Source organism: Salvelinus namaycush, unplaced genomic scaffold (genome assembly GCF_016432855.1).
Source record: "Salvelinus namaycush isolate Seneca unplaced genomic scaffold, SaNama_1.0 Scaffold1275, whole genome shotgun sequence".
Lineage (NCBI taxonomy): Eukaryota > Metazoa > Chordata > Actinopteri > Salmoniformes > Salmonidae > Salvelinus > Salvelinus namaycush.
Window position 1 is genome coordinate 1 of NW_024057981.1, and position 24,090 is coordinate 24,090.

Sequence of the window (24,090 nt, forward strand, 5' to 3'; positions counted from 1 at the left end):
TCCTTAGCCACTAGGCGACCTACCACAGGGAGGGAATCTTCCAACCAGGCAGAATGGTCTGTACTGTTTGTTACCTTGGAGATATATTGACCTCCAGAACCCAAGGCTTGAGGTTCTCATCCAGCATGATGTCAAAGCCAAACAGCTCATGACAGCTGTAGGGGGAGCGCAGGTGGAGCTTGACCAGCGTGTTGACGTACGGGTCAGACCTGATACAATAGAGACACACAAAAACATTATAAACACATTATAAAAAGGCTCATACGTGCTTCTAACAATCTATAGAGCGTTATAACTGCACGTACGGGTCAGACCTGATACATAGAGAGAGAGAACATTGTAGACGACCTTATAAAAGGCTCATATGCCCTATGACAAGCTAAAGCATTACACCTGCTTGCTTACCAATGCACTCATAATGAATTACATAACGCCCAGAGGAGAACGACTGCCCCCCTCTCATTGAAGCCACGGAATATCAAAGCCGACCGCGGTACTGCAGACATTGTTTGCAGAAAACAGGATCCCCCATTATAGCGAATGAGAAAATTGCAATCTTCGTGTAAAACTTTTTTTTGGGGGGTGGGACAATCACGGTAGAAAGAATAAAGACTGACAACCAATTCCAGCTTATTGAAACAGACAGAGCAGTGTTTCCCCCTGCTGCATACCGGAACGGCATTGGGATTGATGTGAGATCACGTTTAGACAGAGTGAGATCACGTTTGGACAGAGTGAGATCACGTTTAGACAGTGTGAGATCACGTTTAGGCAGTGTGAGATCGCGTTTAGGCAGAGTGAGATCGCGTTTAGGCAGAGTGAGATCGCGTTTAGGCAGAGTGAGATCACGTTTAGGCAGAGTGAGATCACGTTTAGGCAGAGTGAGATCACGTTTAGACAGAGTGAGATCACGTTTAGACAGAGTGAGATCACGTTTAGACAGAGTGAGATCACGTTTAGACAGAGTGAGATCACGTTTAGACAGAGTGAGATCACGTTTAGACAGAGTGAGATCACGTTTAGGCAGTGTGAGATCACGTTTAGACAGAGTGAGATCACGTTTAGGCAGTGTGAGATCACGTTTAGGCAGTGTGAGATCACGTTTAGGCAGTGTGAGATCACGTTTAGGCAGAGTGAGATCACGTTTAGGCAGAGTGAGATCACGTTTAGGCAGAGTGAGATCACGTTTAGGCAGTGTGAGATCACGTTTAGGCAGTGTGAGATCACGTTTAGACAGAGTGAGATCACGTTTAGACAGAGTGAGATCACGTTTAGACAGAGTGAGATCACGTTTAGACAGAGTGAGATCACGTTTAGGCAGAGTGAGATCACGTTTAGGCAGAGTGAGATCACGTTTAGGCAGAGTGAGATCACGTTTAGACAGAGTGAGATCACGTTTAGGCAGTGTGAGATCACGTTTAGGCAGTGTGAGATCACGTTTAGGCAGTGTGAGATCACGTTTAGGCAGTGTGAGATCACGTTTAGGCAGAGTGAGATCACGTTTAGGCAGAGTGAGATCACGTTTAGGCAGAGTGAGATCACGTTTAGGCAGAGTGAGATCGCGTTTAGACAGTGTGAGATCGCGTTTAGACAGAGTGAGATCGCGTTTAGACAGAGTGAGATCGCGTTTAGACAGAGTGAGATCACGTTTAGACAGAGTGAGATCACGTTTAGACAGAGTGAGAGTGCGTTTGGACAGAGTGAGATTGCGTTTAGACAGAGTGAGATCACGTTTAGACAGAGTGAGATCACGTTTAGACAGAGTGAGATCACGTTTAGACAGAGTGAGATCACGTTTAGACAGAGTGAGAGTGCGTTTGGACAGAGTGAGATTGCGTTTAGACAGAGTGAGATTGAGATCACGTTTAGACAGAGTGAGAGTGAGATCACGTTTAGACAGAGTGAGAGTGAGATCACATTTAGACAGAGTGAGATCACGTTTAGACAGAGTGAGATCGCGTTTAGACAGAGTGAGATCGCGTTTAGACAGAGTGAGATTGAGATCACGTTTAGACAGAGTGAGATCACGTTTAGACAGAGTGAGATCGCGTTTAGACAGAGTGAGATCGCGTTTAGAAAGAGTGAGATCACGTTTGGACAGAGTGAGATCACGTTTAGACAGAGTGAGATTGAGATCACGTTTAGACAGAGTGAGAGTGAGATCACGTTTAGACAGAGTGAGAGTGAGATCACGTTTAGACAGAGTGAGATCGCGTTTAGACAGAGTGAGATCGCGTTTAGACAGAGTGAGATCGCGTTTAGACAGAGTGAGATCACGTTTAGGCAGTGTGAGATCACGTTTAGACAGAGTGAGATCACGTTTAGACAGAGTGAGATCACGTTTAGACAGAGTGAGATCACGTTTAGACAGAGTGAGATCACGTTTAGACAGAGTGAGATCACGTTTAGACAGAGTGAGATCACGTTTAGACAGAGTGAGATCACGTTTAGGCAGTGTGAGATCACGTTTAGGCAGTGTGAGATCACGTTTAGACAGAGTGAGATCACGTTTAGACAGAGTGAGATCACGTTTAGGCAGTGTGAGATCACGTTTAGGCAGTGTGAGATCACGGTTAGGCAGTGTGAGATCACGTTTAGGCAGAGTGAGATCACGTTTGGGCAGTGTGAGATCACGTTTAGACAGTGTGAGATCACGTTTAGGCAGAGTGAGATCACGTTTAGACAGTGTGAGATCACGTTTAGGCAGTGTGAGATCACGTTTAGACAGTGTGAGATCACGTTTAGGCAGAGTGAGATCACGTTTAGGCAGAGTGAGATCACGTTTAGGCAGAGTGAGATCACGTTTAGGCAGAGTGAGATCACGTTTAGGCAGAGTGAGATCGCGTTTAGACAGTGTGAGATCGCGTTTAGACAGAGTGAGATCGCGTTTAGACAGAGTGAGATCGCGTTTAGACAGAGTGAGATCACGTTTAGACAGAGTGAGATCACGTTTAGACAGAGTGAGAGTGCGTTTGGACAGAGTGAGATTGCGTTTAGACAGAGTGAGATCACGTTTAGACAGAGTGAGATCACGTTTAGACAGAGTGAGATCACGTTTAGACAGAGTGAGATCACGTTTAGACAGAGTGAGAGTGCGTTTGGACAGAGTGAGATCGCGTTTAGACAGAGTGAGATTGAGATCACGTTTAGACAGAGTGAGAGTGAGATCACGTTTAGACAGAGTGAGAGTGAGATCACGTTTAGACAGAGTGAGAGTGAGATCACGTTTAGACAGAGTGAGATCGCGTTTAGACAGAGTGAGATCGCGTTTAGACAGAGTGAGATCGCGTTTAGAAAGAGTGAGATCACGTTTGGACAGAGTGAGATCACGTTTAGACAGAGTGAGATTGAGATCACGTTTAGACAGAGTGAGAGTGAGATCACGTTTAGACAGAGTGAGAGTGAGATCACGTTTAGACAGAGTGAGATCGCGTTTAGACAGAGTGAGATCGCGTTTAGACAGAGTGAGATCACGTTTAGGCAGTGTGAGATCACGTTTAGACAGAGTGAGATCACGTTTAGACAGAGTGAGATCACGTTTAGACAGTGAGATCGCGTTTAGACAGAGTGAGATCACGTTTAGACAGAGTGAGATCACGTTTAGACAGAGTGAGATCACGTTTAGACAGAGTGAGATCACGTTTAGACAGAGTGAGATCACGTTTAGACAGAGTGAGATCACGTTTAGACAGAGTGAGATCACGTTTAGGCAGTGTGAGATCACGTTTAGGCAGTGTGAGATCACGTTTAGACAGAGTGAGATCACGTTTAGACAGAGTGAGATCACGTTTAGACAGAGTGAGATCACGTTTAGGCAGTGTGAGATCACGGTTAGGCAGTGTGAGATCACGTTTAGGCAGAGTGAGATCACGTTTGGGCAGTGTGAGATCACGTTTGGGCAGAGTGAGATCACGTTTGGGCAGAGTGAGATCACTTTTTGAGAACAATTGTTTTTGGAGGAGCTGACAAGTGTATAAAAATCGAGTACACAGCCATGCAATCTCCATAGACAAACACTGGTAGTAGAATGGCATTACTGAAGAGCACAGTGGCTTTCAATGTGGCACCGTCATAGGATGCCACCTTTCCAACAAGTAAGTTCTTAAAATGTCTGCCTTGCTAGAGTGGTCCCGGTCAACTGTAAGTGTTATTATTGTGAAGTAGAAACGTCTAGGAGCAACAACGGCTCAGCCGCGAAGTGGTAGGCCACACAAGCTCACAGAACAGGACCGCCGAGTGCTGAAGTGCGTAAAAATCGTCTGTCCTTGATTTCAACGATCACCTCCGAGTTCCAAACAAGAACAGTTTCGTCGGGAGCTTCATGAAATGGGTTTCCATGGCTGAGCAGCCGCACACAAGCCTAAGATCACAATGCGCAATGCCAAGCGTTGGCTGGAGTGGTGTAAAGCTCACCGCCATTGGACTCTGTAGCAGTGAAAACGCGTTTCGCCATCTCGCAGTCTGACGGACTAATCTGGGTTTGGCGAATGCCAGGAGAATGTTACCTGCCCAAATGCATAGTGCCAACTGTAAAGTTTGGTGGAGGAGGAATAATGGTCTGGGGTTGTTCAGGCCCGTTAGTTCCAGTTAAGGGAAATCTTAACGCTACAGCATATAAGACATTCTAGACGATTCTGTGCTTCCAACTTTGTGGCAACGGTTTGGGGAAGGCCCTTTCCTGTTTCAGCATGACAATGCCCCTGTGCACAAAGCAAGGTCCATACAGAAATGGTTTGTCAAGATCGGTGTGGAAGAACTTGACTGGCCTGCACAGAGCCCTGACCTCAACCCCATCGAACACATTTGGGATGAATTGGAACGCCGACTGCGAGCCAGGCCTAATCGCCCAACATCAGTGCCTGACCTCACTAATGCTCTTGTGGCTGAATGGAAGCAAGTCCCAGCAGCAATGTTCCAACATCTAGTGGAAAGCCTTCCCAGAAGAGTGGAGGCTGTTATAGCAGCAATGTTCCAACATCTAGTGGAAAGCCTTCCCAGAAGAGTAGAGGCTGTTATAGCAGCAATGTTCCAACATCTAGTGGAAAGCCTTCCCAGAAGAGTGGAGACTGTTATAGCAGCAATGTTCCAACATCTAGTGGAAAGCCTTCCCAGAAGAGTGGAGGCTGTTACAGCAGCAATGTTCCAACATCTAGTGGAAAGCCTTCCCAGAAGAGTGGAGGCTGTTATAGCAGCAATGTTCCACCATCTAGTGGAAAGCCTTCCCAGAAGAGTGGAGGCTGTTATAGGAGCAATGTTCCAACATCTAGTGGAAAGCCTTCCCAGAAGAGTGGAGGCTGTTATAGCAGCAATGTTCCAACATCTAGTGGAAAGCCTTCCCAGAAGAGTGGAAGCTGTTATAGCAGCAATGTTCCATCATCTAGTGGAAAGCCTTCCCAGAAGAGTGGAGGCTGTTATAGCAGCAATGTTCCAACATCTAATGGAAAGCCTTCCCAGAAGAGTGGAGGCTGTTATAGCAGCAATGTTCCAAACATCTAGTGGAAAGCCTTCCCAGAAGAGTGGAGGCTGTTATAGCAGCAATGTTCCATCATCTAGTGGAAAGCCTTCCCAGAAGAGTGGAGGCTGTTATAGCAGCAATGTTCCAACATCTAGTGGAAAGCCTTCCCAGAAGAGTGGAGGCTGTTATAGCAGCAATGTTCCAACATCTAGTGGAAAGCCTTCCCAGAGAGTGGAGGCTGTTATAGCAGCAATGTTCCAACATCTAGTGGAAAGCCTTCCCAGAAGAGTGGAGGCTGTTATAGCAGCAAATGTTCCAACATCTAGTGGAAAGCCTTCCCAGAAGAGTGGAGGCTGTTATAGCAGCAAATGTTCCAACATCTAGTGGAAAGCCTTCCCTGAAGAGTGGAAGCTGTTATAGCTACAATGTTCCAACATCTAGTGGAAAGCCTTCCCAGAAGACTGGAGGCTGTTATAGCAGCAATGTTCCATCATCTAGTGGAAAGCCTTCCCAGAAGAGTGGAGGCTGTTATAGCAGCAATGTTCCATCATCTAGTGGAAAGCCTTCCCAGAAGAGTGGAGGCTGTTATAGCAGCAATGTTCCAACATCTAGTGGAAAGCCTTCCCAGAAGAGTGGAGGCTGTTATAGCAGCAATGTTCCAACATCTAGTGGAAAGCCTTCCCAGAAGAGTGGAGGCTGTTATAGCAGCAATGTTCCAACATCTAGTGGAAAGCCTTCCCAGAGAGTGGAGGCTGTTATAGCAGCAATGTTCCAACATCTAGTGGAAAGCCTTCCCAGAAGAGTGGAGGCTGTTATAGCAGCAAATGTTCCAACATCTAGTGGAAAGCCTTCCCAGAAGAGTGGAGGCTGTTATAGCAGCAAATGTTCCAACATCTAGTGGAAAGCCTTCCCAGAAGAGTGGAGGCTGTTATAGCAGCAAATGTTCCAACATCTAGTGGAAAGCCTTCCCTGAAGAGTGGAAGCTGTTATAGCAGCAATGTTCCAACATCTAGTGGAAAGCCTTCCCAGAAGACTGGAGGCTGTTATAGCAGCAATGTTCCATCAACTAGTGGAAAGCCTTCCCAGAAGAGTGGAGGCTGTTATAGCAGCAATGTTCCATCATCTAGTGGAAAGCCTTCCCAGAAGAGTGGAGGCTGTTATAGCAGCAATGTTCCAACATCTAGTGGAAAGCCTTCCCAGAAGAGTGGAGGCTGTTATAGCAGCAATGTTCCAACATCTAGTGGAAAGCCTTCCCAGAAGAGTGGAGGCTGTTATAGCAGCAATGTTCCAACATCTAGTGGAAAGCCTTCCCAGAGAGTGGAGGCTGTTATAGCAGCAATGTTCCAACATCTAGTGGAAAGCCTTCCCAGAAGAGTGGAGGCTGTTATAGCAGCAAATGTTCCAACATCTAGTGGAAAGCCTTCCCTGAAGAGTGGAGGCTGTTATAGCAGCAATGTTCCAACATCTAGTGGAAAGCCTTCCCAGAAGAGTGGAGGCTGTTACAGCAGCATAAGGGGGGGACCAACTCCATATTAATGCCCATGATTTTGAAATGAGATGTTTGATGAGCGGGTGTCCACATACTTTTGGTCATGTGGTGTAGTCATACGTACATTGGTGTGGCTCAAACTTTGGAACAGACTGTATTCGACGGTCCCTCACTCCGTTTACGTGACGCGTGTAGCTGCCTTTACACAACGACAGGGGGCAGCACTGAGCTAGCCTCCACCGCCTTTACACAACGACAGGGGGCAGCACTGAGCTAGCCTCCACCGCCTTTACACAACGACAGGGGGCAGCACTGAGCTAGCCTCCACCGCCTTTACACAACGACAGGGGGCAGCACTGAGCTAGCCTCCACCGCCTTTACACAACGACAGGGGGCAGCACTGAGCTAGCCTCCACCGCCTTTACACAACGACAGGGGGCAGCACTGAGCTAGCCTCCACCGTCACTTCCTGGAGTGGCTCAAACTGTGCATGTCCCCATGGGACACCATCTGTCTTCATTTTGGCTTCAATGAGTTATTGAGTCTTTACATAGGAATGAATGGTGTCACGTGATCCATCCGTGTCCATTCTTTTTACAGTCATTGGGCCACACCTACTTATTCTGGGACATACAGTGCCTCATTAAAAGACATGCCCCATAGATGTACTATAACACGGTAGTATTTAACTCCGACTTACACCATAGATGTACGAGGTAGTATTTAACTCTGACTTACACCATAGATGTACTATAACACGGTAGTATTTAACTCTGACTTACACCATAGATGTACTATAACACGGTAGTATTTAACTCTGACTTACACCATAGATGTACGAGGTAGTATTTAACTCTTACACCATAGATGTACTATAATAAGGTAGTATTTAACTCTGACTTACACCATAGATGTTAAATACTACCGTGTTATAGTACTCTTGACTTACGCAATGATGGTCTTCATGACGATGTCCTTGATCTTCTCCCAGATCAGCGTAGTGTTGACTCCCTTACAACCCAGGTAATGCCACAGCGCCTTCAGAGCCCTGCCACACACACAGGTGCACGGAAACACAAGCACACACCTGAGTCCAATTATAGAATGAAAACCCTGCTACCGACAGGTACGTACACTACCGTTCCAACAGGTTGGGGGGGGTTCACTTAGAAATGTCCTCGTTTATGAAAGAGTGTGCAAAGCTGTCTTCAAGGCAAAGGGTGTTATGGGAATTTTATGAATAATGACTAAATTATGTATACATGTAACGTAGAATTATAACTAACAGAATTATATCCTGTCTGATGAATCATGTTTGTCCATAAGAAAGAGGGACTGTTGGTAGGCAAGGAACTGTGGCAGACAACTTGTGACCACTGTGGAACTGATAACAGGGGTGGAAGTCTCCCCACCCAGGGAGGGGAGAAACCTTGGCCTTGTGGTAGATTGTATAACAGGTGGCGGACAAGGAATGTGAAGAAGACTTGTGAACTATGTTGCCATTGTATCTGAGAGGAGGGGGGACGTTTATGACGAAATGCGAGGTATATAGACCAAATGTACCAGAAATGATAAACAGAGCTCTCGAGAATAAACGCTATTGATTAATTTGGAGACTGGTCTTTGTCTATTTTATGCAAATAAGAACCTTACAAATTCTTAGAAACGGACAGAGTGTTTGCTTTGTTATAATTAAATTGGTTAACAAACACAGAGGAATCAAATTCCTCTAATCAGGTGGCTATTTGAAGAATCTCTAAAATAAAATCTATTTTTGGTTACTACATGATTCCATATGTTTAATTTCATAGTTTTGATGTCTTCACTATTATTCGACAACGTAGAAAATAGTAAAAATAAAGAAAATCCCTTGAATGAATAGGTGTTCAAACTTTTGACTGGTAGTGTGTGTCTGTTATGTGCTACTGACTTGCCTGTCTGTCATGTATGTACAGTTGAAGTCAGAAGTTTACATACACCTTAGCCAAATACATTTAAACTCAGTTTTTCACAATTCCTGACATTTAATCCTAGTAAATATTCCCTGTCTTCGGTCAGTTAGGATCACCACTTTATTTTAAGAATGTGAAATGTCAGAATAATAGGAGAGAGAATTATTTATTTCAGCTTTTATTTCTTTCATCACATTCCCAGTGAGTCAGAAGTTTACATACACTCAATTAGTATTTGGTAGCATTGCCTTTAAATTGTTTAACTTGGGTCAAACGTTTCGGGTAGCCTTCCACAAGCTTCCCATAATAAGTTGGGTGAATTTTGGCCCATTCCTCCTGACAGAGCTGGTGTAACTGAGTCAGGTTTGTAGGCCTCCTTGCTCGCACACGCTTTTCAGTTCTGCAGGATCGAGGTCAGGGCTCTGTGATGGCCACTCCAATACCTTGACTTTGTTGTCCTTAAGCCATTTTGTCACAACTTTGGAAGTATGCTTGGGGTCATTGTCCATTTGGAAGACCCATTCGCGACCAAGCTTTAACTTCCTGACGGATGTCTGAGATGTTGCTTCAATATATCCACTTAATTTTCCTACCTCATGATGCCATCTATTTTGTGAAGTGCACCAGTCCCTCCTGCAGCAAAGCACCCCTACAACATGATGCTGCCACCCCCGTGCTTCACGGTTGGGATGGTGTTCTTCGGCTTGCAAGCCTCCCCCCTTTTTCCTCCAAACATAACGATGGTCATTATGACCAAACAGTTCTATTTTTGTTTCATCAGACCAGAGGTCATTTCTCCAAAAAGTACCATCTTTGTCCCCATGTGCAGTTGCAAACCATAGTCTGGCTTTTTTATGGCGGTTTTGGAGCAGTGGCTTCTTCCTTGCTGAGCGGCCTTTCAGGTTATGTCGATATAGGACTCGTTTTACTGTGGATATAGATACGTTTGTACCCGTTTCCTCCAGCATCTTCACAAGGTCCTTTGCTGTTGCACTTTTCGCACCAAAGTACGTTCATCTCTAAGAGACAGAACGCATCTCCTTCCTGAGCGGTATGGCAGCTGCGTGGTCCCATGGTGTTTATACTTGCGTACTATTGTTTGTACAGATGAACTTCGTACCTTCAGGCGTTTGGAATTTTCTCCCAAGGATGAACCGGATCTGAGGTCTTGGCTGATTTCTTTTGATTTTCCTAACTCCAACCTAAGTGTATATAAACTTCCAAATTCAACTATAACAAATGTTATGTACAGCTGAAGTCGGATGTTTACGTACACTTAGGTTGGAGTCATTAAAACTTGTTTTTCAACCACTCCACAAATGCCTTGTTAACAAACTATAGTTTTGGCAAGTCGGTTAGTACATCTACTTTGTGCATGACACAAGTAATTTTTCCAACAATTGTTTACAGGCAGATTATTTCACTTATAATTCACTGTATCACAATTCCAGTGGGTCAGAAGTTTACATACACTAAGTTGACTGTGCCTTTAAACAGATTGGAAAATTCCAGAAGATGATGTCATGGCTTTAGAAGCTTCTGATAGGCTAATTGACATCATTTGAGTCAATTGAAGGTTAACCTGGGGATGTATTTCAAGGCCTATCTTCAAACGCAGTGCCTCTTTGTTTGACATCATGGAAAAATCTAAAGAAATCAGCCAAGACCTCAGAAAAAAAATTGCAGACCTCCACAAATCTGGTTCATCCTTGGGAGCAATTTCCAAACGCCTGAATCCAATTTTTATTAGGATTAAATGTCAGGAATTGCAAAAAACTGAGTTTAAATGTATTTGGCCAAGGTGTATGTAAACTTCCGACTTCAACTGTATGTCATGTCGTTCCGTCCGTCCGTCCGTTATGTATGTAATATATGTAATATATGCATGTATGTATGTAATATATGTAATATATGCATGTATGTATTATATGTAATATATGTATGTATGTATGTAATATATGTAATATATGTATGTAATATATGTATGTAATATATGTAATATATGTATGTATGTATGTAATATATGTATGTATGTATGTAATATATGTATGTATGTATGTAATATATGTATGTAAGTATGTAATATATGTATGTAATATATGTATGTATGTATGTATGTATGTATGTATGTATGTATGTAATATATGTGTGTATGTATGTATGTATGTAATATATGTGTGTATGTACGTACGTATGTAATATATGTGTGTATGTATGTGTGTATGTATGTATGTATGTGTGTATGTATGTATGTATGTATGTATGTTTGTTATGTGCTACTGACATGCATGTAAGTAGGCATGAATGTAAGTCGCTTTGGACAAAAGGGTCAGCCAAATGGCATATATTTAAATAATAAGGCACGAAGGGGTGTGGTATATGGCCAATATACCACGGCTAAGGGAGGTTCTTAGTGCCTGGATACAGCCCTTAGCCGTGGTATATTGACCATATACCACAAACCCCTGAGGTGCCTTACTGCTATTATAAACTGGTTACCAACATAACTAGAGCAGTAAAAATAAATGTTTTGTCATACCGTGGTATACAGTCTGATATACCACAGCTGTCAGCCAATCAGCATTCAGGGCTGGAACCACCCAGTTTGTAATATCCAATAAAACATGGTTACCACTTGTGTCCCTGGCAGGCCTTGTCACTGTCATTGCTCTGATAGTCTGAGTTCTTCTTGTTCACGCTGTAGTTGGTCAGGTGCATGAACTTGTTGCCAAGGCTTTTCATAGACGACGAATACCTACAGAGGAGAACAAATACTGTGACCAATCATTACACTGAACACCCGACACAGTGACCAATCATTACGCTGAACGCCCGACACAGTGACCAATCATTACACTGAACACCCGACCAATCATTACACTGAACGCCCGACACAGTGACCAATCATTACACTGAACACCCGACCAATCATTACACTGAACGCCCGACACAGTGACCAATCATTACACTGAACACCCGACCAATCATTACCCTGAACACCCGACATAGTGACCAATCATTACGCTGAACGCCCGACACAGTGACCAATCATTACACTGAACGCCCGACATAGTGACCAATCATTACACTGAACACCCGACATAGTGACCAATCATTACACTGAACACCCGACCAATCATTACACTGAACACCCGACCAATCATTACGCTGAACACCCGACACAGGGACCAATCATTACACTGAACACCCGACACAGGGACCAATCATTACACTGAACACCCGACACAGGGACCAATCATTACACTGAACACCCGACCAATCATTACACTGAACACCCGACCAATCATTACACTGAACACCCGACATAGTGACCAATCATTACACTGAACACCCGACATAGTGACCAATCATTACACTGAACACCCGACACAGTGACCAATCATTACGCTGAACACCCGACACAGGGACCAATCATTACACTGAACACCCGACCAATCATTACACTGAACACCGACACAGGGACCAATCATTACACTGAACACCCGACACAGGGACCAATCATTACACTGAACACCAGACCAATCATTACACTGAACACCCGACCAATCATTACGCTGAACACCCGACACAGGGACCAATCATTACACTGAACACCCGACCAATCATTACACTGAACACCAGACCAATCATTACACTGAACACCCGACACAGTGACCAATCATTACACTGAACACCCGACACAGAGACCAATCATTACACTGAACACCCGACACAGTGACCAATCATTACACTGAACACCAGACCAATCATTACACTGAACACCCAACACAGGGACCAATCATTACACTGAACACCCGACACAGGGACCAATCATTACACTGAACACCAGACCAATCATTACACTGAACACCGACACAGGGACCAATCATTACACTGAACACCAGACCAATCATTACACTGAACACCCGACCAATCATTACGCTGAACACCCGACACAGGGACCAATCATTACACTGAACACCCGACACAGGGACCAATCATTACACTGAACACCCGACATAGTGACCAATCATTACACTGAACACCCGACCAATCATTACACTGAACACCCGACACAGGGACCAATCATTACACTGAACACCCGACACAGGGACCAATCATTACACTGAACACCCGACCAATCATTACACTGAACACCCGACCAATCATTACACTGAACACCCGACACAGGGACCAATCATTACACTGAACACCCGTCAGTGACCAATCATTACACTGAACACCCGTCACAGTGACCAATCATTACACTGAACACCAGACCAATCATTACACTGAACACCCGACAAATCATTACACTGAACACCCGACCAATCATTACACTGAACACCCGACACAGGGACCAATCATTACACTGAACACCGACACAGTGACCAATCATTACACTGAACACCAGACCAATCATTACACTGAACACCGACACAGGGACCAATCATTACACTGAACACCCGACCAATCATTACACTGAACACCCGACACAGTGACCAATCATTACACTGAACACCCGACCAATCATTACACTGAACACCGACACAGGGACCAATCATTACACTGAACACCCGACCAATCATTACACTGAACACCCGACACAGTGACCAATCATTACACTGAACACCCGACCAATCATTACACTGAACACCCGACACAGTGACCAATCATTACACTGAACACCAGACCAATCATTACACTGAACACCAGACCAATCATTACACGGAACACCCGTCACAGTGACCAATCATTACACTGAACACCCGTCACAGGGACCAATCATTACACTGAACACCAGACCAATCATTACACGGAACACCCGTCACAGTGACCAATCATTACACTGAACACCCGACACAGTGACCAATCATTACACTGAACACCAGACCAATCATTACACTGAACACCAGACCAATCATTACACGGAACACCCGTCACAGTGACCAATCATTACACTGAACACCCGTCACAGGGACCAATCATTACACTGAACACCAGACCAATCATTACACGGAACACCCGTCACAGTGACCAATCATTACACTGAACACCCGTCACAGGGACCAATCATTACACTGAACACCAGACCAATCATTACACGGAACACCAGACCAATCATTACACGGAACACCCGTCACAGTGACCAATCATTACACTGAACACCCGTCACAGGGACCAATCATTACACTGAACACCAGACCAATCATTACACGGAACACCCGTCACAGGGACCATATGGGAACATGTTGATAGAGACACACACAGCATGAGCCATTATAAAAGCTCATACATGCTATATAACATATCTATAACATGCTATGAAGCCTTATACCTGCAGGCTTTATGGAAATCTTTCAAAGATGGAGATAAATAACTGAAACGGGGTGACTGAACGAAACAGGTAAAACATATTAAAACAAATGACTTACTTGCAGCTGGCGAAACGGACAAGTCCGTCTTGGAAGATGTAAACACGGAGCGGGTCGTAAGACGTCACGTACACATAGATACGCAGGTCAAACTTATTCCCGCTGATGAGATAGGGCTTGTGCAGATACCTGAGAGAGATACAACACGCATCGTTTAGACTCAGAGACAATCCTGAAGCAACGGTAATGTTATTATCATAATCCATTTCAGTTTACTGGTCAATCACACTAGACTGGCTGGTCCCAGGTCTGCTTGCTCCGTCTTGCCAAGGTCCTATAGTCATGAGATGGCAAGACAGCACCAACAGATCTGGGACCAGGCTAAAATCACATTCACAACACTAGAAGTATCATTCTCAGGGTGCTGACGTACTTCTGCACTAGGAGCGGTCTCTTGCATGGCATCTGACTCCACTTGTGAATAACCTGGATTCCAATACCCCGAGCAGACGCAGGCTACAGGAGAGAGAGATGGAACGATTGTTAAACCTGGCACCATCCTTACGATGAAGCATCATGCTGTGGGGATGACTGGCAGACTAGTCAGGATGGAGTGAAAGATGAACGGAGCAAAGTACAGAGAGATAATGAAAAATTAATGAAAATCTGCTCCAGAGCGCTCAGGACCTCAGACTGGGGCGAAGGTTCACCTTCCAACAGGACTACAACCCTAAGCACACAGCCAAGACAACGCAGAAGTGGTGTGGGACAAGTCTCTGAATGTCCTTGAGTGGCCCAGCCAGAGCCCGGACTTGAACCCGATCGAACATCTTTGGAGAGACCTGAAAATAGCTGTGCAGCAACGCTCCCCGTCCAACCTGACAGAGCTTGAAATGATCTGCAGAGAAGAATGGGAGAAACTCCCCAAATACAGGTGTGCCAAGCTTGTATCTTCATACCAAAGAAGACTTGAGGCTGTAATCGCTGCCAAAGGTGCTTCAACAAAGTACTGAGTAAAAGGTCTGAATACTTATGTAAAATTCAACAAACCTGTTTTTGCTTTGTCAATATGGGATATTGTGTGTAGGTTGATGAGGGAAAGAAACGATTTAATCCATTTTCGAATAAGGCTGTAACATAACAAAATGTGGGAAAAGTAAAGGGGTCTGAATACTTTCTGAAAGCATTGTACAGCCAGTACTAATACACATCCCAAAACATCCCCTACACCGCCAGTACCAATACACATCCCCTATACCGCCAGTACCAACACACATCCCCTACACCGCCAGTACCAACACACATCCCCTATACCGCCAGTACCAACACACATCCCCTATACCGCCAGTACCAACACACATCCCCTATACCAACACACATCCCCTACACCGCCAGTACCAACACACACATCCCCTATACCGCCAGTACCAATACACCTCCCCTATACCAACACACATCCCCTACACCGCCAGGACCAACAAACATCCCCTATACCAACACACATCCCCTACACCGCCAGTACCAACAAACATCCCTTATACCGCCAGCACCAATACACATCCCCTATACCGCCAGTACCAATACACATCCCCTACACCGCCAGTACCAACACACATCCCCTACACCGCCAGTACCAACACACATCCCCTACACCGCCAGTACCAACACACATCCCCTATACCAACACACATCCCCTATACCGCCAGTACCAACACACATCCCCTATACCGCCAGTACCAATACACATCCCCTATACCACCAGTACCAACACACATCCCCTATACCGCCAGTACCAATACACATCCCCTATACCGCCAGTACCAACACACATCCCCTATACCGCCAGTACCAACACACATCCCCTATACCGCCAGTACCAACACACATCCCCTATACCAACACACATCCCCTATACCGCCAGTACCAACACACATCCCCTATACCAACACACATCCCCTATACCGCCAGTACCAATACACATCCCCTATACCGCCAGTACCAATACACATCCCCTATACCGCCAGTACCAACACACATCCCCTATACCGCCAGTACCAACACACATCCCCTATACCGCCAGTACCAATACACATCCCCTATACCGCCAGTACCAACACACATCCCCTATACCGCCAGTACCAACACACATCCCCTATACCACCAGTACCAACACACATCCCCTATACCGCCAGTACCAATACACATCCCCTACACCGCCAGTACCAACACACATCCCCTACACCGCCAGTACCAACACACATCCCCTACACCGCCAGTACCAATACACATCCCCTATACCAACACACATCCCCTATACCGCCAGTACCAACACACATCGACTATACCGCCAGTACCAAAACACATCCCCTACACCGCCAGTACCAACACACATCCCCTATACCGCCAGTAACACACATCCCCTACACCGCCAGTACCAACACACATCCCCTACACCGCCAGTACCAACACACATCCCCTACACCGCCAGTACCAACACACATCCCCTATACCAACACACATCCCCTACACCCCCTATACCAACACACATCCCCTATACCGCCAGTACCAATACACATCCCCTATACCGCCAGTACCAATACACATCCCCTATACCAACACACATCCCCTACATCGCCAGTACCAACACACATCCCCTATACCGCCAGTACCAACTCACATCCCCTATACCGCCAGTACCAACACACATCCCCTACACCGCCAGTACCAACACACATCCCTTATACCAACACACATCCCCTACACCGCCAGTACCAACACACATCCCCTATACCGCCAGTACCAACACACACATCCCCTACACCGCCAGTACCAACACACATCCCCTATACCGCCAGTACCAACACACATCCACTATATCACCAGTACCAACTCACATCCCCTATACCGCCAGTACCAACACACATCCCCTACACCGCCAGTACCAACACACATCCCTTATACCAACACACATCCCCTACACCGCCAGTACCAACACACATCCCCTATACCGCCAGTACCAACACACACATCCCCTACACCGCCAGTACCAACACACATCCCCTATACCGCCAGTACCAACACACATCCCCTATACCGCCAGTACCAACACACATCCCCTATACCAACACACATCCCCTATACCGCCAGTACCAACACACATCCCCTAAACCGCCAGTACCAATACACATCCCCTATACTGCCAGTACCAACACACATCCCCTTTACCAACACACATCCCCTACACCGCCAGTACCAACATACATCCCCTATACCGCCAGTACCAACACACATCCCCTTTACCAACACACATCCCCTACACCGCCAGTACCAACATACATCCCCTATAGCGCCAGTACCAACACACATCCCCTACACCGCCAGTACCAACACACATTCCCTATACCGCCAGTACCAACACACATCCCCTATAGCGCCAGTACCAACACACATCCCCTACACCGCCAGTACCAACACACATTCCCTATACCGCCAGTACCAACACACATCCCCTACACCGCCAGTACCAACACACATCCCCTATACCAACACACATCCCCTATACCGCCAGTACCGACACACATCCCCTAAACAGCCAGTACCGACACACATCCCCTAAACAGCCAGTACCGACACACATCCCCTACACCGCCAGTACCAACACACATCCCCTATACCGCCAGTACCAATACACATCCCCTACACCGCCAGTACCAATACACATCCCCTACACCGCCAGTACCAACACACATCCCCTATACCGCAGGTACCAATACACATCCCCTATACCGCCAGTACCAACACACATCCCCTATACCGCCAGTACCAACACACATCCCCTACACCGCCAGTACCAACACACATCCCCTACACCGCCAGTACCAACACACATCCCCTACACCGCCAGCACCAATACACATCCCCTATACCGCCAGCACCAATACACATCTCCTATACCGCCAGTACCAATACACATCCCCTACACCGCCAGTACCAATACACATCCCCTATACCGCCAGTACCAATACACATCCCCTATACCGCCAGTACCAACACACATCCCCTATACCGCCAGTACCAACACACATCCACTACACCGCCAGTACAAACACACATCCCTTACACCGCCAGCACCAATACACATCCCCTATACCGCCAGTACCAATACACATCCCCTACACCGACAGTACCAATACACATCCCCTACACCGACAGTACCAATACACATCCCCTATACCGCCAGTACCAACACACATCCCCTATACCGCCAGTACCAACACACATCCCCTATACCGCCAGTACCAACACACATCCCCTATACCGCCAGTACCAACACACATCCCCTATACCGCCAGTACCAACACACATCCCCTATACCAACACACATCCCCTATACCGCCAGTACCAACACACATCCCCTATACCGCCAGTACCAACACACATCCCCTATACCGCCAGTACCAACACACATCCCCTACACCGCCAGTACCAACACACATCCCCTATACCAACACACATCCCCTACACCGCCAGTACCAACACACATCCCCTACACCGCCAGTACCAACACACATCCCCTATACCAACACACATCCCCTACACCGCCAGTACCAACACACATCCCCTATACCAACACACATCCCCTATACCGCCAGTACCAATACACATCCCCTATACCACCAGTACCAACACACATCCCCTATACCGCCAGTACCAACACACATCCACTATACCACCAGTACCAACACACATCCCCTATACCGCCAGTACCAACACACATCCCCTACACCCCCAGTACCAAAACACATCCCCTATACCAACACACATCCCCTATACCGCCAGTACCAACACACAGCCCCTATACCGCCAGTACCAACACACATCCCCTACACCGCCAGTACCAACACACATCCCCTATACCGCCAGTACCAACACACATCCCCTATACCGCCAGTACCAACACACATCCCCTACACCGCCAGTACCAACACACATCCCCTATACCAACACACATCCCCTACACCCCCAGTACCAACACACACATCCCCTATACCGCCAGTACCAACACACATCCCCTATACCGCCAGCACCAATACACATCCCCTATACCGCCAGCACCAATACACATCCCCTATACCGCCAGTACCAACACACATCCCCTATACCGCCAGTACCAACACACATCCCCTACACCGCCAGTACCAACACACATCCCCTATACCAACACACATCCCCTATACCGCCAGTACCAACACACATCCCCTATACCGCCAGCACCAATACACATCCCCTATACCGCCAGCACCAATACACATCCCCTATACCGCCAGCACCAATACACATCCCCTATACCGCCAGTACCAATACACATCCCCTATACCGCCAGTACCAACACACACATCCCCTACACCGCCAGTACCAATACACATCCCCTATACCGCCAGTACCAATACACATCCCCTATACCGCCAGTACCAACACACATCCCCTATACCACCAGTACCAACACACATCCCCTATACCGCCAGTACCAACACACATCCCCTACACCGCCAGTACCAACACATCCCCTATACCAACACACATCCCCTATACCAACACACATCCCCTATACCGCCAGTACCAATACACATCCCCTATACCAACACACATCCCCTACACCGCCAGTACCAACACACATCCCCTATACCGCCAGTACCAACACACATCCCCTACACCGCCAGTACCAACACACATCCCCTACACCGCCAGTACCAACACACATCCCCTACACCGCCAGTACCAACACACATCCCCTATACCGCCAGTACCAATACACATCCCCTATACCAACACACATCCCCTACACCGCCAGTACCAACACACATCCCCTACATCGCCAGTACCAATACACACCCACTATACCGCCAGTACCAACACATCCCCTATACCGCCAGTACCAACACACATCCCCTAAACCGCCAGTACCAATACACATCCCCTATACTGCCAGTACCAACACACATTCCCTTTACCAACACACATCCCCTACACCGCCAGTACCAACACACATCCCCTACACCGCCAGTACCAACACACATCCCCTATACCGCCAGTACCAACACACATCCCTTATACCACCAGTACCAACACACATCCACTACACCGCCAGTACCAACACACATCTCTTATACCGCCAGTACCAACACACATCCCCTATACCGCCAGTACCAATACACATCCCATATACAGCCAGTACCAACACACATCCCCTATACCACCAGTACCAATACACATCCCCTATACCGCCAGTACCAACACACATCCCCTATACCGCCAGCACCAATACACATCCCCTATACCGCCAGTACCAATACACATCCCCTATACCGCCAGTACCAATACACATCCCCTATACCGCCAGTACCAACACACATCCCCTTTACCAACCCACATCCCCTACACCGCCAGTACCAACATACATCCCCTATACCGCCAGTACCAACACACATCCCCTTTACCAACACACATCCCCTACACCGCCAGTACCAACATACATCCCCTATACCGCCAGTACCAATACACATCCCATATACAGCCAGTACCAACACACATCCCCTATACCACCAGTACCAATACACATCCCCTATACCGCCAGTACCAACACACATCCCCTAAACAGCCAGTACCAACACACATCCCCTACACCGCCAGTACCAACACACATTCCCTATACCGCCAGTACCAACACACATCCCCTATACCGCCAGTACCAACACACATCCCCTATACCAACACACATCCCCTATACCGCCAGTACCAATACACATCCCCTATACCGCCAGTACCAATACACATCCCCTATACCGCCAGTACCAACACACATCCCCTATACCGCCAGTACCAACACACATCCCCTATACCAACACACATCCCCTATACCGCCAGTACCAATACACATCCCCTATACCGCCAGTACCAACACACATCCACTACACCGCCAGTACCAACACACATCCCCTACACAGCCAGTACCGACACACATCCCCTATACAGCCAGTACCAACACACATCCCCTATACCGCCAGTACCAACACACATCCCCTATACCAACACACATCCCCTATACCGCCAGTACCAATACACATCCCCTATACCGCCAGTACCAACACACATCCCCTATACCGCCAGTACCAACACACATCCCCTATACCGCCAGTACCAACACACATCCCCTATACCGCCAGTACCAACACACATCCCCTATACCAACACACATCCCCTATACCGCCAGTACCAATACACATCCCCTATACCGCCAGTACCAATACACATCCCCTACACCGCCAGCACCAACACACATCCACTACACCGCCAGTACCAACACACATCCCCTATACCGCCAGCACCAATACACATCCCCTATACCGCCAGCACCAATACACATCCCCTATACCGCCAGCACCAATACACATCCCCTATACCGCCAGTACCAATACACATCCCCTACACCGCCAGTACCAATACACATCCCCTATACCGCCAGTACCAATACACATCCCCTATACCGCCAGTACCAACACACATCCCCTATACCACCAGTACCAACACACATCCCCTATACCGCCAGTACCAACACACATCCCCTATACCACCAGTACCAATACACATCCCCTATACCGCCAGTACCAACACACATCCCCTACACCGCCAGTACCAACACACATCCCCTATACCGCCAGTACCAATACACATCCCCTATACTGCCAGTACCAACACACATCCCCTACACCACCAGTACCAACACACATCCCCTACACCACCAGTACCAACACACATCCCCTATACCGCCAGTACCAACACACATCCCCTATACCAACATACATCTCTTATACCGCCAGTACCAACACACATCCCCTATACCGCCAGTACCAACACACATCCCCTATACCACCAGTACCAACACACATCCCCTACACCGCCAGTACCAACACACATCCCCTATACCGCCAGAACCAACACACATCCCCTATACCGCCAGTACCAATACACATCCCAATACATCCACTATACAGCCAGTACCAACACACATCCACTACACCGCCAGCACCAATACACATCCCCTATACCGCCAGTACCAATACACATCCCCTATACCGCCAGTACCAACACACATCCCCTATACCAACACACATCCCCTATACCGCCAGTACCAACACACATCCCCTACACCGCCAGTACCAACACACATCCCCTACACCGCCAGAACCAACACACATCCCCTATACCGCCAGTACCAATACACATCCCCTATACCGCCAGTACCAACACACATCCCCTACACCGCCAGTACCAACACACATCCCCTACACCGCCAGAACCAACACACATCCCCTATACCGCCAGTACCAATACACATCCCCTATACCGCCAGTACCAACACACATCCCCTATACCAACACACATCCCCTATACCGCCAGTACCAACACACATCCCCTACACCGCCAGTACCAATACACATCCCCTATACCGCCAGTACCAACACACATCCACTACACCGCCAGTACCAACACACATCCACTACACCGCCAGTACCAACACACATCCCCTATACCACCAGTACCAATACACATCCCATATACAGCCAGTACCAACACACATCCCCTATACCACCAGTACCAACACACATCCCCTATACCGCCAGTACCAACACACATCCCCTATACCGCCAGCACCAATACACATCCCCTATACCGCCAGTACCAATACACATCCCCTATACCGCCAGTACCAACACACATCCCCTATACCAACACACATCCCCTATACCGCCAGTACCAACACACATCCCCTACACCGCCAGTACCAACACACATCCCCTATACCGCCAGTACCAACACACATCCCCTATACCGCCAGTACCAACACACATCCCCTACACCACCAGTACCAACACACATCCCCTACATCAAGGGTATGTCCCAAATGCCATTATTCCCTAGAACCAGAGCTAAAAGTAGCGCACTATATAGGGAAGTGTCATTTCGGACACATCCTTAGACTTAAGTGAAACAGAAAGGTCCAAACCCAGGAGAAATGCACCGTCACCAGGCAACGGAAGCCAGGAGAAATGCACCGTCACCAGGCAACGGAAGCCAGGAGAAATGCACCGTCACCAGGCAACGGAAGCCAGGAGAAATGCACCGTCACCAGGCAAAGGAAGCCAGGAGAAATGCACCGTCACCAGGCAACGGAAGCCAGGAGAAATGCACCGTCACCAGGCAACGGAAGCCAGGAGAAATGCACCGTCACCAGGGAACGGAAGCCAGGAGAAATGCACCGTCACCAGGGAACGGAAGCCAGGAGACGGAAGCCAGGAGAAATGCACCGTCACCAGGCAACGGAAGCCAGGAGAAATGCACCGTCACCAGGCAACGGAAGCCAGGAGAAATGCACCGTCACCAGGCAACAGAAGCCAGGAGAAATGCACCGTCACCAGGGAACGGAAGCCAGGAGAAATGCACCGTCACCAGGGAACGGAAGCCAGGAGAAATGCACCGTCACCAGGGAACGGAAGCCAGGAGAAATGCACCGTCACCAGGGAACGGAAGCCAGGAGAAATGCACCGTCACCAGGGAACGGAAGCCAGGAGAAATGCACCGTCACCAGGCAACGGAAGCCAGGAGAAATGCACCGTCACCAGGCAACGGAAGCCAGGAGAAATGCACCGTCACCAGGGAACGGAAGCCAGGAGAAATGCACCGTCACCAGGCAACGGAAGCCAGGAGAAATGCACCGTCACCAGGCAACGGAAGCCAGGAGAAATGCACCGTCACCAGGGA

General features: G+C 47.6%; 1 protein-coding gene across 2 annotated transcripts in view; it reads right to left on the bottom strand.

Annotated features, from left to right (window-relative positions):
* Window positions 1-59: 59 nt before the first annotated feature.
* The window catches only part of LOC120036268 (pneumococcal serine-rich repeat protein-like), a 41,613-nt gene continuing 17,582 nt past the window's right edge, over window positions 60-24,090 (bottom strand). Inside the window, exons 9-13 of one of the 2 annotated variants that reach the window (XM_038982744.1) lie at window positions 14,705-14,787; window positions 14,332-14,460; window positions 11,529-11,651; window positions 7,894-7,992; window positions 60-209 (exon numbers count right to left, since the gene is read on the bottom strand). In XM_038982744.1, coding sequence (XP_038838672.1) covers window positions 71-209; window positions 7,894-7,992; window positions 11,529-11,651; window positions 14,332-14,460; window positions 14,705-14,787 — 573 coding nt within the window. In that variant the 3' untranslated portion in view covers window positions 60-70. Of the gene's footprint in view, window positions 210-7,893; window positions 7,993-11,528; window positions 11,652-14,331; window positions 14,461-14,704; window positions 14,788-24,090 lie in introns of those variants that run through there. The other variant, XR_005474444.1, reaches the window with a different exon arrangement.